Source organism: Eutrema salsugineum, unplaced genomic scaffold (genome assembly GCF_000478725.1).
Source record: "Eutrema salsugineum unplaced genomic scaffold, Eutsalg1_0 scaffold_8, whole genome shotgun sequence".
NCBI lineage: Eukaryota > Viridiplantae > Streptophyta > Magnoliopsida > Brassicales > Brassicaceae > Eutrema > Eutrema salsugineum.
In genome coordinates, this window is record NW_006256414.1 from 3,437,658 (window position 1) to 3,453,515 (window position 15,858).

Consider the following 15,858-nt stretch of genomic DNA (forward strand, 5'->3'; position numbering starts at 1 on the left):
CTTTGCACTAATTTAGTTTCTTCTTTCAATGATTGCATGGCTCATTTTTCTACACATGGTTCACTTCACCTACCCCTTTTTCCTTCATTTTCTTACTTAGTTGTTTTCTTTTTCTTTGTCAACTCTTACTTATTTCTTTTTTGTCGACGGTCCTCACTTTCTTACATACATTATATTAATCAATAAACATAAAAGATTTATACCTATAAACCTTTCTGAGTTTCGTTTTTAAAATTCAATTCTTGATTGATAAAGAAATGAAAATAAACAGTTCCCAAATAAGCATCAAAAATAAAATAAAAGAGAAGAAGAGCAAGATATGAAAGACATAAATTAGGGTTTGTAAGACTGAAAGTCGTCCCATATTGAAAGTCTCAACATCTTTTGATGACACTGACGGCTTTCTAAACTGCATTGTATTTTCCTTTGGCTGCGTCTTGGAGTTTGCTTGACTTGCACTAAAGATGAAGGGTGCACGAGTAGCCAAGTGTAAACGTTGGCAGGTTTTCCGAGATCCACTACTCTTTCATACTCCGAATATCCGTTTCCAGGTCGAGAGGGGTGGTTATATAATCCGAGAACGTAACAACAAGGATTGTTGAAGAACAAAGAATCTGAAAACTGGTGAGTTTCTTTCTTGTTCTTGATCAAAGAACAAACATTTGCTGGACAAACCTCTTTATGCATAGATGTAGTAATGGAGAGTGGTCCAACTTATTAAAGAACAAACATCGCCATGACTCGTTTTAAATCAGGTACGATTAAAGTTTGATATCAGGACAATCGTAACCAGCTTCAATAGAAATCAGATGTAAGAATTACAATATACACTTTAAAAAGGCCACAATTTTTTAAATTGTCTAAGGTATCTAATTTTGGTTGGCACGACGTTGTAGCCAATGAGTAGCCTATTCACCAGATTTGTAATCTGTTCAAATCGTCATACCATGAGAGAGTGTCTATTATCTCTTGATATGGTGGTTTGTATATAACTTACCTTATATAAGTCGACCAAATACTGAGTAATATTTTTGGTATATATTAACTTCTTTGTATATGTTGCCGGTCATCAACATTCAAGTTGCTTAACGAATCAAGATGCATGCAATTTTGCATGGGACAATAAAAACCAAATTAAAACTCCGTTCATCCTCACTTCCTATTGAATCGGTCATTTGAACAAGTCAATTGTTTGTTACGAATTTTAATAATTATTTTGTAAAATAGAAAAAGAATCAGCATCGTCTCTTATATTTAGAATTCGATTCCCACCTTCAATATTCCCATATGTTGCCGATTCAGTTTCCTATTTAAAGACCTGAAAATCTAGTTGTTTCAAATTAGAGTAAAATTTTATATGAGACTAATTTTCACGAGCTAGTAATTTAATCAGAAAATGAAGATCATTCTATTGATGTCCATCGCCTTTATCATACTCTTGACATCATCCCCGATCAAGAGTCAAAACCTCAACAAGATTTGCTCTGAAAGTCTTCATTTCTGTCATGGCCTTCGTGAGAAAAATCTGGATCGTTTCTATTTTTCCCAATGTTGTGCTAGTCTTACAAGGCCAACACGCACAAAAAACTGTGTGTGTTTGTTTCTTGATGACCCTCACCAAAAAAAACTTCTTAGGGATATTTACCGGATTTGTTACCTTGAGAATCGTGTTCCTGACAAATCTGAGGTAGGGTGTAAATGATGCGACCTTAAAGTTGTTAACCAACCAAACGGTCAAGGATCGTCTAACCAAACAAGAGATACAATAGTTAGGTCTATGTCTTTTTAAATCGCTTTTAAGTAATTGTTCAATAAGGAGAGAGAAGGTTTTGTATTCTTTTAAAAATCCTTAATTAATACATGTCCCAATATTATATATTTATTTTGCATATTTTATCATTATCGATCAATAAAAATTTATATTATACAGTAATTTATGAACAGACGGTTTTTATAATTACAATTTTAAAAGTTATTTTTAAAAATTATTCAAAATAATAGACTGAACTGAGATAAACTAAATAACAGATTATCACCTAAAACCTTTAAAAGATATTTAATAAATTAATAAAATATGAATTTTATGGGTGATTTGCATCAATATTACTTTTGAGAGAACAAATTAATTGAATACTATAGAAAAGCGATCAATTAAGTGCATAGCACAAGTCAACAGAAAATAAGTATGTGGAAATGACATTGCAATATTTGCTCCCTAAATCTAGACATCGCTTTTTCTAACTGAGGTTGGGACCACACCAACTTACTAAGACACAAACGTTACTTGTTTTTTGAAACAATAGCAACGTAAACTTTATTGTTACTTTAGTAAGCTTTAAACGTTGTTGTCGTTTAGTATTACGTGTACAAATAGGTTAATTTGAGAGAACTCTAGTGGATCAGATAAATAGCCACTAACACAACACCCATAAACCAAACATTCAAGTTTCTGATTTATAGCGTTATGGTTCGTATTTTCTCAAAAAATTATACATGGTGTCTTTTTGCTCAAATCATTAAAATATGAGATAACTCTATAGAATAATTAACTATTTTCATAAAAATATTTGCTCAGAATATGCGGTTATGTAGTAGACGACTATTTAATAAAGAAGTTGCATCCGCCTTAGATGAAATAGACATTATGTACCAAGTTAAAAGTAAATAGACATATACCAAGTAGTCACCTATCACTTCAACATAGACATTCTTTTCAATTCTATTTATTTTCTTTGTTGTGTTCATATATTTATAGTAGATGACTACTAATAGGTGACTATGTTTAAAATGTAAGTGGTTGTTGTCGGCCACGATGAGTATGAAGTTTACAACATAAAAGGGGAGATGTGTACATAACAAGTTATCAGTAACTTCTTCTTACAACATGAAAGACCATTCCACCTAGTACCAACTCATGTATGTTATGGTGTCTCAGAACTACTTCCTCCATTAATACGCTGACCAGATGGTCGACCAAAGCAAAATAAAGATCTCATCTTAAGGGGAAATGAAGGTAACGTATTCAACTATTTAGTGTTTGTATCATAGTCAGCTTTTTTTATTATTAGTCATAGTTGACTATTTTGTGGTAGAAATGTGGTTGATCTAATTCGTTTGCTGTCACAGAAGAAATTTGAGGAATGCGGCAAAACTTTGCAGCAGGTGTCTTGGGAGGTGTCACAATGGTAAGTCTATAGCCATAGTTGACTATTTTCGTAGAAAATCATTAGCGAAGAGTATGTGGATATGTAGTAGATAACTATTTTCATAAAAAATCTGCATCCCCATCAGACAAACATTCTCTCACTCCGAAAGTGTGAAAAATTATGGACGATACTTTCTATAGTTGCACCAAGTTGAAAGTAAGTAGACATATACCAATTAGTCATCTATCACTTCAGTATAGACGTCCCTTTTAATTCTAATTCTTTTGTTTGTTGTGTTCAGATTTCTAGTAGACAACGACTAGTAGGTAACTATGTTTAAAATGAAGGTTCGTTTGAATGACACAGAGATGTTGACTAGTTTGTAACATATTTCGATTAGATAGGTAGTACTCCAAGTCGATTATTAGTAGTTGTCTATTTTCTCCATACATCTCAAAGTTGATTATAATACTTAAAAGTAAGTATTAATAATTGTCTATTTCGATTACATAGCTACTTCTAAAATTTGATTATTGGTAGTTATCCATTTTCGCTGACTCAAAGAATTCAGGGTAGCACTTCATTAAGTTGAGACGTTTAATGAAGGCAAAGAGGTTGAGTGCCTTGATGAGAGATGGTTCCTTGAATGTTTGGTTTAAAACGTTACATGAACAAGCAAATGAACACATCTTCTGCAGATTCTCTAGCAACCCTTACAAAGAGTTTAACGAGTGCATTGCGAATCTGAAGAAGCACATTATTTGCGAACGGTGTGGGTTCACATTGTCGAAGAGAACACATATCCCTACAAAGGAAAAATGGCAAAAAGTTAGCTATTGTAAACTGATTACTGTTATAACGTAGTTAACTACCGATAATTATATTAGTATTGGTTATATGTGCATAGTAGTTATGTAGACTAACTGAATATGGAGTAGTTATTTGTTGTATATGTTATAGATGATAAGAGTAGGCAATTACTAATGACCATATTCAATGTAGTTACTACTTACTCAGTATGCATATAAAAATAGTTAACTACTCTAGATCTACAAAATAAAGAGAACCAGATATCGATAACAACGAAAAAGATGATGGAACTGTCAGAAATTTACATGAACAAGCAAATGAACAAGCATCTTTGGCAGATTCCCGACCAACTCTTTCAAAAATATCAACGAGTGCATCACTAATCTGGAGAAGCACATTATTTGCAAACGGTGTGGGTTCGGATTGTCGAAGAGTACACATATCCCTTGAAACGAACAAAAGTCAAATAGTTAGCTACTGTAAACTGACTACCAATGTGATGTAAATAACTATTGTTATTCATATGAGTAGTTGACTATTCCTGTCTAGTAGTAACGTAGACTAACTGAATATGTAGCTTTATATTGAATCGGTTATAGACGTTGCGAGTAGACGATTACTAGTGACGATGTATATAGTTAATTGCTGAAAGAAAATTTTAAAATCCTAGACTGCATCGCGAATCTGTGGAAGGACATCATTTGCCAGGTACCAGATCGGGATGTACTTGGGACAACATAGCCCTTCAAACACATAGCAACGAATAGTTAGCTACCAAATAAATGGTCGCCTACTAAGCTAGTAATGTAGTTCAAATGTAGTTGACTATAGACAGTAGTCGACTACTCAGATCTGAAAGCGTAGATCTGGATGACGGATGAGAATGGGAGTGGGCTGGTTAAAAAATACAAAAATCATGAATCACGAGAAATTGCCTATAAAAAAACGTTTATGTGTCCAAAAAGAGAAAAAATAACGAGAGATCTAGCTGAGAAAAAAAACAATTCTAGATCTTGGAAATTAACGACGATATATGCGGATAACGGCGACTACAATCAGATAACATTCAAATTACGAAACAATAACAGAGTAGAAGTAGATGTGTCAACGACTGAACATGTACCTTTCAATATTCGCTGCAGAAGAAAAAGGCAGTGGTTCACAAGATTTGTCCATCATGTTCGGAGCTTTAAACGGCGGTAATGGTATAAAGACTCGCTGCGTCAAACTCCGGTTGATCTTGACAGGAACGGCGAAGCAAAGATGTATAGTCGCTGAAATAAGAGAAGAGAGGATATGGGTGTGGTAGCAGTATTTTGAAATTCATTGAATTTCAAAGATTTAAGTTTGACTATAAAGTCCCAACGAAAATAATTTGAATTAAAGTTGATGAAAGAGAAAGGTGTCAGAAAAAATGAATATGTAAAAACGTATATGTTATCATTCTAAAGAGATGCTATGGGGGAAAAGAGCTGAGGGGCTTTAGGGTACTTTCCACACCATAAAAAAAATTAGTTTTCAAACACCTAAATAGCTCTTGTCTTGTTGCTATGACACCAAATTTCCCTTTTTTTTTATATGAATTTTTGTCATTGTATATAAATTTAGAGTATTTATATGGATATTTTATTAAACCAATATTTAGCGCCACAAGCAATAAAAAATATAAATTTATATAAATGCGGGTATTAATCTAGTATATACAATTTGGAGTCACAAACAATTAAGAGGAGCTCAAAAGTCTTTAATAGAGTTTTACGGGAAAACTACAATTTGATATCGAACTCTCCAGCGTGCGTCTGAGCATGAGACCCTTTGTACAAACGAGGACGGACGGTCTGAGCAAACCAACAAAGAGCTATTAATCTCTCAGTGATTGCAAACCAACGAAACAAGTAGACAAGAAATAAAAAAGACAAATTATGCATAACAAATCGGAAGCAATGTGGCATCTTTGTTTCTGACTCACTCATAAGGTGGAAAATGTTACAATTGTGTACTTCGTCTCAAAAGCAATCCAAGAACAGTGAAACAGGGGAAATTTGAAGACATTATGATATTAGCACAGAAAAACAAGAATAATACAAGCTACAAGCCCTGACAATTAACACGTATTATCAAAAATTAGGTAGAATGAATCCAGAATTACGTAGTACATTAAACACTCGAAAAGGCGCTAAAATATTTATCCAAATTGTCTCTATTTTGTCACAAAATGCGCACAAGTGCTAAATTGAAGTAACAATTGAGCCACAAGATAAACAACACATCACATAGAAGCTAGACTAATAAAGTGCAGAAACCATAATGGCCACCATAGTCTCGGTTAAAAGAAAGAGATAATCAAGTGGCTTGCTTATCGAAATTGCAAACTGTTTGAACATAGATACCTCATAGACAGTAATGAAATTATCCTTAACAAGACCTTCGTTTAGCCCACCAAGGTAATTAGACAGAACATCAGCATCTTTGCAAAGGAACTAAAAGTTCACAAGGTTACAAAAACAAACAACAAAGCACAATATTGGAATCTACAGAGGAGAGAAGAAACTTGAGACTTAATCGACGGAAAAAACTGAACATATATAATATATTATAATTTAAATTTTGTTGTTGGACTCAAAACAGAACTTATATTCACTTTCTTCAAAAGAATCCTTTTTTTTTTTAAAAAGTTGCGAGAGTACATTATTAGATATTATTGATACATAGAAAATTGTTTAGAATAACAACATACTAAGTAAAATTAATTATGGTTTAGGGGCAAATCATATTAGGACAATTGCAGAGACGCATGTTGTTGGATTGAGGAGTGCAATTGCAGGAGACAGGGCTAAGCCTAACACTTGGATCCCAAGTACTTAATAAGTCATTTAGACATTGTTGTGCTCCATCGCTTGAGCATGAACCAGTGAACTCCTGCTTTTTCGATGGACACCACGGCCTTTTGTGCGCAGCGGTCACTCTTGGTTCTCCACCTAATTAATTAATTTTTTCAACAACAACAAAATAAAAACAGAATTAAACGAAGCCGGTTTGGGTAACCGGAATATGATATATATGAGCAAAATAGTAATCACACACAATATGATGATAAGACCTTGAGAAAAGTGGATTGGGAGTAGGGAGAATAAGATACAAGAAGCCAAGAAGATTGCAGCCAACTTCATTTTTTGTAATTTTGTTCTCTCCTTTTTTTGGGTGTTTCTTTTCTTTATATATTTTAATCTGTGATTATACAAGCACTAATTATATATTTATATAGACACATATACACTAGCTAGTACATTTGATTATACCTGTTGAGACTAAAAAATATGATCTGTATTTTTTGGTAAGCTATCTTTTTTACAATATTTTAAGAAAATATGAATACATGACATAATTATGGGATTTTTTAATTGATATTATCTATATTTGTTTCAAAAGGCTTTTAGGTAGAAAACATATACAGTTTTCTCATTATCTCATATCCAAAACGTCACAATCCAGATCCGCACAGTGAAATTTTGAATTTGTCAAAACTGTATAAGGATATGTGTACTGTGATTTAAGGTATGGATATCTGGATCTGTTATATATATATCTATATTAAATTTTAAAAATATTTAACATATATTATTTTATAAGATAACAGCTTTCTTTTAAAAAAAAACAATTATTCAAATTGTTTTATAGTTTTGGGTTTTTATTATTTTATTTATTTTTTAGATTCATATTTGGACTTAAAATAAAATACTAAAACATGTAAATATTTCGAAAATTAACTTTGTGAACATCATCAAGTCCTCACATTATGAGCTCAAAATTATTCATGGAGAATTGGTCCTCACTTTTCTGGAACTAGTTGTGTGTGCATAGATGGTATTTTACATAACATTGCTGCCGCTTCTTGAAATGAACCATTCATGGTGGGGTTTGATTTGAGGTCTGAAAATTTGGAGATTGTTTAATTCCCGTGTTTCCCAAGGACTTTAGATTTTCGTATTACGACTTGATAAACTACCATGGAAAAGTAGCTCTTGTCGAAAGAATTTGTAGCACCGTTTTCGATTTGTGGGGTTTAGAGGAAGCCAAGAAACAAGAGTGGTCGAAAGAAGTAGGTGTTAGTACAGGTGATACTGGGATGCTTCATGGCGATTTAGAAATGGTGGGCGCTTCTGATATGGGAGAGATTATCTTTGCACCCATTAAATTTAGTGTTTTCATGTTTACATTTTTTGGGGGTAAATTTCGAGTTGTTTATGTTAACATTGTGGATCACAAAAGCAACCGGGTTAGAAGAGTTGAGCTGGAGGGAAACACCAAGCATAACTTCAGAGATTTTTATCAAATACATGTGCTTCTTTCCCTGCTGCAACAGCAACTTGAGGAGAGTCAATTAAATAAAAAAACTTGTGACACAAGCAATAAATAAATCATCTATTAATTTTAACTTTCAACGTTAAATTCATTTTTATAGAAAGTTAGACTTTCCAATTCTACTATAGTTAGAAGTATATAAATTCTTTCCTTTTTTCGAAAAGAAAATATATGATTTCTCCTTTTGTTCAAAAACCGACTATACGCTTATATGATTTCTTCTTTTGTTCAAAAACCGACTATACGCTATGAATGTGTCATGTGTGTTCACAGGGAAATAAACAAAAACGTTGAAGATGGATCCAAAAAAGAGTGAACAAAAGCTTAGCACATCTTCAGACACAGCAGATCCCTCTCTCTCAAACATGTATCGAAAAGAGAAGGAAAACCAAAAACTGAGCAAATCACAAGAAGTAATCGCAAGTCCCACTTTCGCAGAGATTAAATTGCCAAGAGCGATTGATGTGGAAGACGCGATGAAGAAGCAAAACGACTTCACTATGTTCCTTACAGCGAAAGTAATCTCTTCCGTTGCCAAAAACTCAAACGTGGTCTTCTCTCCAACATCAATCAACGCCGTGCTCACTATGTTAGCTGCTACCTCCGAGGAAGAAACACTAAGATCCTTCATCTTCTCCTTACTTAGGTCTTCCTCAATCGATGAGCTCAACGCTGTTTTCTGCAAGATTGCTACAGTCGTCCTCGCTGACGCTAGCGCGAGCGGTGGCCCTAAAATCTCGGCCGTTAATGGAGTGTGGATGGAGCAATCGCTGCCTGTTAAACCCTCGTTAAAGGATCTCTTTGAGAATTTCTTCAAGGCTGCTTTCGCTCAAGTTGATTTCCGATTCAAGGTTAGTTTCTGATTTCACCGAATTTAAAATGTTCATTGATTAGATTAGGGTTTCTTTTTTGTGTGTAACAAATTAGGTTAAGAGTAGCTGCGACTAGAGCTAATAATAATTAGATCAAGAGCTGTTCCATTTCTACAAAATGATTCGCGTTTTGAAAATCCATACAATTTTCAAATTTTCAAAACTAAATTAGCCATACAATTTCTGATAAGTTAGCTTTTACTTGTAACACAAGGCTGAACAAGTGCGCGAGGAGGTGAATGCTGTTAAGAATGAATGTGTAATCACTCTCAACCCTTACTCAATTACTGGAAATACTCTGTATTGATGAATCAAAGATACAAATCAGATATCCGCTGAGATATCGGAATTACAAGAATGAATCTGAAAAGAACAAACACTCACGATCCAAGATCGCCTCAAGTCTCTCGACTCACTGAGTACTTCCATAAAATGAAGTCTTCCTAATTCAAAATGCAACAACAACAATATAACCAGAGAACTAACGTAACAGCAAACCCTCTCTGCCACTCCGAGTCTTTGCTGCAGTCACGGTTCTCTTCGGTCAACGGTTCCACTAACGTCCTCACTAACCGTTTTAACCGCTTCTTCTTGTTGCAATTCCTTCCTCCTTCTTCTCACATAAGTATTCTGGAGCTTATCAATACCCCCCTCTTCGAATTTAAGCTTGTCCCCAAGCTTATGGTTAGGAAACTGCGTCTTGAACTCTTTTAGCTTTACCCACGAATCATCACAGTCAGGCAACCCACTCCAATGAATCATTAACTCCAATTCTCCTTGCTCATTGTAACGGGTAGCGAGTATATCTGCAGGTTCAATTATGACATCCATTAGTTCCTCACTCGTTGGAGATAACTGTGATACTTCACGATGAGTGCCAATGACTGCTTTTAACTGCGACACGTGAAAGACCGGATGAATCTGTGCGCCTATAGGTAAGTTTAGCCGATACGCCGCCTTCCCAATGCGTTCGACTATGTCATATGGTCCAAAATATTTAGCTGACAATTTTTGGCACACTCTTCTTGCGACAGACTGTTGACGATAGGGGCGCAACTTCAAATATACTTTTTGGCCTACCGTAAACTCTACATCTCGACGATGTTTGTCTGCATTGTTTTTCATAAGTTGCTGAGCGTGCACCAAATGAACTTTGCATTGCCGTATTATCTCATCTCGTTCCATCAGCATTGTCTCCAAGTCATAGTTCTCAGTGGAACCTTTTTCAAAGCGAAGTAGACTTGGAGGGTCACGACCATAGACAAGCTTAAAAGGGGTGGTTTTCAACGCCGTATGGTATGATGTATTGTACCATAATTCTGCCCAACTCAGGAACTTAAACCAAGTGCGTGGGTGCGATGAGGTAAAGCAACGCAAATACGTTTCCAAACACCGATTAAGTACCTCCGTTTGCCCATCTGTCTGTGGGTGAAAGGCTGTACTGAACCTGAGATGTGTTCCTGCTAAACGAAACATTTCTTTCCAAAACGAGCTGAGGAACACTTTATCTCGGTCTGAAACGATTGATCGTGGAAATCCATGAAGGCGAACAACCTCAGTGACAAACTTTCTTGTCACATCAACTGTTGTAAACGGGTGCTTCAACCCCACAAAATGACCAAATTTACTCAACCTGTCCACGATCACGAATATAACATTGTAGCCGTTTGAAGCAGGAAGTCCTTCAATAAAGTCCATTGATAAATCCTCCCATATTTGATCTGGAATAGGCAATGGTTGTAACAAACCAGCTGGTGATAAAGTCGAATATTTGTGTGTTTGACACACCTGACATTCTGCTACATAACGTTGAACTGTCTTGGATAATCCTTCCCAATGAAACCATTGTTGTACGCGTTTAATGGTCTTTAACACTCCTGAGTGTCCACCCATATAACCATCGTGACACTCTAACAATATATTCGGAATGAATTGAGAAGATTTTGGAATTACCAGACGACCTTTATACCACAGTTTTCCCTCTCTCATTGTGTATCCTTTTCTTGAGTCTGGTTCCGTTTTCAACCACTCTAATAACTTCTGTATCTCCTCATCCTCTTCGATTTCCGCATACAAGTCTTGTATCATCACCGAACTGGGTATGGTGTACGCGAACAGAGTAAGAGACTCGAGTGTAGTATTTTCAATCCTTGATAACCCGTCAGCTGCTTTATTTTCTATACCCGGTTTGTAGATGATGTCGAATTCATAACCCAACAACTTAGTCAGCCATTTCTGATACTCCATACTGATCTCATGTTGTTCTAACAAGTACTTCAAGCTCTTCTGATCTGTATGCACTACAAATCTTCGGCCTAATAGGTAGTGTTTCCATTTTCTGATTGTTAAGACCACTGCCATGAGTTCCCTTTCATATACTGACTTTAGTTGTTCACGAGGGGTTAACCCATGACTGAAAAATGCTATTGGTCTGTTGTTTTGCATCAGAACAGCTCCCAAACCAAAACCAGATGCATCCGATTCGACGATAAACGGTTTCTGAAAATCTGGCAAGGCTAACACTGGTGCTGACATCATTGCCAGTTTCAAGTTGTCGAAAGCTTCTTGCGTTGTTACTGACCACAGAAATTTGTCTTTTTTCAGAAGTTCTGTCAACGGTTTTGCCAATGTGCCATAACCCTTCACAAACCGTCTGTAGTATCCTGTCAGACCCAAGAAACCTCTCCGTTGTTTCACATTTTTCGGTGTTGGCGATAGCTTCATAGCTGAAGTTTTAGTTTGATCAGTTCCCACTCCTTCTGCTGATATTATGTGTCCCAAATACTCCACTTGAGGCTGTGCGAATAGACATTTTTTTCTGTTAGCAAACAATTGGTATTCCTCAAAAACTTTCAACACCATCTCTAAGTGCCTCGCATGATCTGATTCAGTTCTGCTGTATATCAGTACATCATCAAAGAAAACCAGAACAAATCTTCCCAAGAAAGCTCTGAAAATCTCATTCATCAGGGCTTGGAAGGTTGCTGGAGCATTGGTTAGGCCGAACGGCATTACCAAAAACTCGTAATGAGCGTCGTGTGTTCTGAACGCGGTTTTCGAAATATCCTCTTCGATCATTCGTATTTGATGATATCCTGCCCTCAAATCCAGTTTTGAAAATATTCGTGCTCCATTCAGTTCATCTAAGAGCTGATCAATCATTGGTATCAGAAATTTGTCTGCTACAGTTGCTCTGTTTAGAGCTCTATAGTCGACACAGAATCTCCATGACTTGTCTTTTTTCTTTACCAACAGCACCGGACTAGAGAAAGGGCTTCGGCTCGCTCTGATGATTCCACTATCCAACATCTCTTTCACCAACCCATTCATTGCATCCTTGTGAGCCTGTGGATATCGATAAGGTCGAACACTTATGGCTTCCGTTCCTGGTTTCAGAACAATTGCATGTTCGTGGCCTCTTACAGGAGGTAGGCCTTTTGGTACGGCAAACACGTGATCATACGTTTTCAACACCGAGCTTATTTCTGTGGGCACTACTGTTTCTTTTGTTTCTATCAGTTCTGTGTTCCCGAATCTTAACTGCACACCATGATGTTGTACCATAGGATGGTATGACATCGTTTTCAAAGAGATTTTTGAATTATGTAACTCCGAATCTCCAACCAATGTTACTTGTTTCCCTTTGTATAAGAAGCTGAACTCGTGAAGTTCCCAATCCACCTGACACTTCCCCAAAGTTCGCAACCATTGCACCCCCAACACCACGTCCACACCACCCAATTCCAATGCAATGAAATCGGTTGTAAACGTCAATCCTTGCATTGAGAATGTTACAGCCGAACATATTCCTGACCCATTCACTGACACTCCTGTGCCTAATAGCACTTGTAGGTTCGGGTTATGTGTTATCTTCAAATGAGCTCTTTTTATCAGCTCTGGTGATACAAAGTTATGCGTCGCACCGCTATCTAACATCACCACAATTGTGTTTCTCCTGAGTTCTCCTTTAGTCTTTGTTGTTGTGGGTGAATCCAATCCCAAAAAAGCATTCAACGATAGCTCCATCATCTGAGGTTGTTGCTCTTGTGGATTTTCTTCTACGGCCATCATGTTATCTTCCAACACCTCCATCTCCAATCCGTTCAGGACCACTAGTACTTGTAATGACATGTTGGGGCATAAATGTTCTCTTGAGAACTTGTCACCACATTTGAAACACAGTTTATTTTCTTTTCTGTATTTCAGTTCTGCTTCTGACAAGTGTAAACGTGGTCTTTGTCCTTGTTTCGCGTTTTGATGAGCTCCCCCTTTATTTTCCATTGTTATTGCCTTGCCTACATTCGTTGAGGCTGCTTTGAACGGTGTGTATGTGTGTGGCCTCTGTGTTCTGTTTTCTATAGTTTTAGCTCCACTCAACACTTGGCATAACACACTGTCTTCCATTTTCACCACTGCAGCTTTATGAGCTGTTAATCCCTTCGGTTCTTTGAGCTTTATCACTTCTTTCATTTATTGTTTCAACCCTTTGTAGAAAATATTGACCAGATTTGCTTCATCAATCCCCGTTACTTGTGCTGTGAGTTCTTCAAATTCACTGATATAATCTTGAACTGAACCCGTCTGCACAATACTGCAAAGTCTTTTGCCTGGTTCTTCCTCAATAGATGCTGCGAATCGAGCTAACATCCTCTCTTTAAAGTTCTTCCAATCCTCAAATGGTGTTTCAACCATTTCTCCTTCAAACCAGTTTAACACACGTCCTTCCAAACTCAGTGAAACCAATTCCATTTTCTGTGCTTCATTATACTTTCCGATTCGAAAGTATCTCTCTACTCGACAAATCCAACCATATGGTAGCTTTCCATCAAACGTAGGTAGATCAATCTTTTTCAACAATGATTCACGAGTAGCCATTATCACCTCAATTCCCCGAGAACCTAAATTCGAGACTTCCGGTAGGGTTTCAGGATTCGTTTCTGTTACCTGATTGTTATCGGCCGAAGAACATCCGATCTCTTTCCCATGTGGTCTTGGATTGAATTGATTCGCTTCGATCATTCCAATCGCTTGTGATAACGCGATCATCTGCCTCTCCAACGATTCGAATCGTTTCGTTGATATCGCCGATATGTTCTCCAGCTTCCGATCTGATGTTGCTAACGATTGGGATAATAGTGTGTATCCACTCGTCAAATGCTTCAGTTCGGAATGTACTTCTTCCATACCTCTCCCGAATTCCTCCATCGTCCTTTCAGTTTCCATTGTTTCCTCCATTATTGTAGCTCCCAATCGCGATTTCTCCAGCTCCGTTGATCAATCCGTTCACGAACGCACCATTTGTTAAGAATGAATGTGTAATCACTCTCAACCCTTACTCAATTACTGGAAATACTCTGTATTGATGAATCAAAGATACAAATCAGATATCCGCTGAGATATCGGAATTACAAGAATGAATCTGAAAAGAACAAACACTCACGATCCAAGATCGCCTCAAGTCTCTCGACTCACTGAGTACTTCCACAAAATGAAGTCTTCCTAATTCAAAATGCAACAACAACAATATAACCAGAGAACTAACGTAACAACAAACCCTCTCTGCCACTCCGAGTCTTTGCTGCAGTCACGGTTCTCTTCGGTCAACGGTTCCACTAACGTCCTCACTAACCGTTTTAACCGCTTCTTCTTGTTGCAATTCCTTCCTCCTTCTTCTCACATAAGTATTCTGGAGCTTATCAAATGCATGGGCTTCAAATCACACCAATGGTCTCATCAAAGATATCCTTCCTCGTGGATCCATTAAAAGCGACACAGATTGGATTTATGGAAACGCATTGTACTTCAAGGGAGCCTGGGAAGACAAATTCCCTAAGTCTTTGACAAGAGACGATGAGTTTCAACTTCTCAATGGCACATCAGTCTCTGTACCGTTCATGAGCAGTTGTAAGAAACAATACGTAACGGCTTATGATGGTTTCAAGGTCCTTAGGCTTCCTTATCAACAAGGCCGTGATGATACAAACCGCAAATTCTCAATGTACTTTTATCTACCGGACAAGATAGATGGATTGGATAATCTTTTGGAGAGAATGACATCTACTGATGGATTCTTGGTCAATTACATTACGACAAGTGCAGTTAAAGTTGGTAAACTCAGAATTCCAAAGATTAAGATCGAATTTGGGTTTGAAGCTTCAAAGATTTTTGATTTGAGGCTCCAAGTTTCATTGTACCAAAAGGCTTTGATCGAGATCGATGAAGATGGTGCAGTTGCTGCAGCTGTTACTAAAGGTGGCAGACGTGGTTGCAGGGGCACCATTATTGTGCCCAAGACTATAGATTTTGTGGCTGATCATCCATTTCTTTTCTTGATTAGAGAAGACAAAACTGGAACCGTTTTGTTCACTGGTCAAATTTTGGATCCTTCCAAATCTTCTCCTACTTAGGACCGGCTTTAACCGGATTAGGGGGTATGGTATTTTTTATTGCTAAATTTTATTTGAGGTAGAACCGAGATTGGTTTGTAATTGGTGGATTTAAGGTTTCAGTTTGGTTCTGATTAGTTTGGTTTAGGAAAATGTTCATCTGGTTGAGACCTAATTAAGTTGATTCGGTTCAGACCGAATCATTTTGGAATTTTTTTTTTTTTTGGGGTAACAATACTCGCATCAATTCCGTATAGACAAACTCCTGGTGAGATTATTTCT

The 15,858-nt window shown here is 36.8% G+C and overlaps 2 protein-coding genes across 2 annotated transcripts; one reads left to right on the forward strand and one right to left on the reverse strand.

Moving 5' to 3' along the window:
* Nucleotides 1-6,713: 6,713 nt before the first annotated feature.
* LOC18009925 (defensin-like protein 245) lies at nucleotides 6,714-7,126 on the reverse strand. The gene is made up of 2 exons (XM_006392012.1): nucleotides 7,057-7,126; nucleotides 6,714-6,934 (listed from the first exon to the last, which is right to left on the reverse strand). The coding sequence occupies exons 1-2, from the start codon at nucleotides 7,124-7,126 to the stop codon at nucleotides 6,714-6,716; spliced, it is 291 nt and encodes a 96-aa protein (XP_006392074.1).
* A 1,488-nt stretch (nucleotides 7,127-8,614) lies between these two features.
* LOC18010007 (probable non-inhibitory serpin-Z5) lies at nucleotides 8,615-15,597 on the forward strand. The gene is made up of 4 exons (XM_024157818.1): nucleotides 8,615-8,907; nucleotides 8,965-9,169; nucleotides 9,405-9,427; nucleotides 14,889-15,597. The coding sequence occupies exons 1-4, from the start codon at nucleotides 8,615-8,617 to the stop codon at nucleotides 15,595-15,597; spliced, it is 1,230 nt and encodes a 409-aa protein (XP_024013586.1).
* Nucleotides 15,598-15,858: the final 261 nt, after the last annotated feature.

Coding starts and splice junctions, on each gene's coding strand:
- LOC18009925 (XM_006392012.1), bottom strand. CDS start 7,126: ATGAAGTTGGCTGCAATCTTCTTGGCTTCTTGTATCTTATTCTCCCTA. Junction 6,935..7,056: donor CCCAATCCACTTTTCTCAAG/GTCTTATCATCA, acceptor TTAATTAATTAG/GTGGAGAACCAAGAGTGACC.
- LOC18010007 (XM_024157818.1), top strand. CDS start 8,615: ATGGATCCAAAAAAGAGTGAACAAAAGCTTAGCACATCTTCAGACACA. Junction 9,170..9,404: donor AAGTTGATTTCCGATTCAAG/GTTAGTTTCTGA, acceptor TTGTAACACAAG/GCTGAACAAGTGCGCGAGGA. Junction 9,428..14,888: donor GAACAAGTGCGCGAGGAGGT/GAATGCTGTTAA, acceptor CTGGAGCTTATC/AAATGCATGGGCTTCAAATC.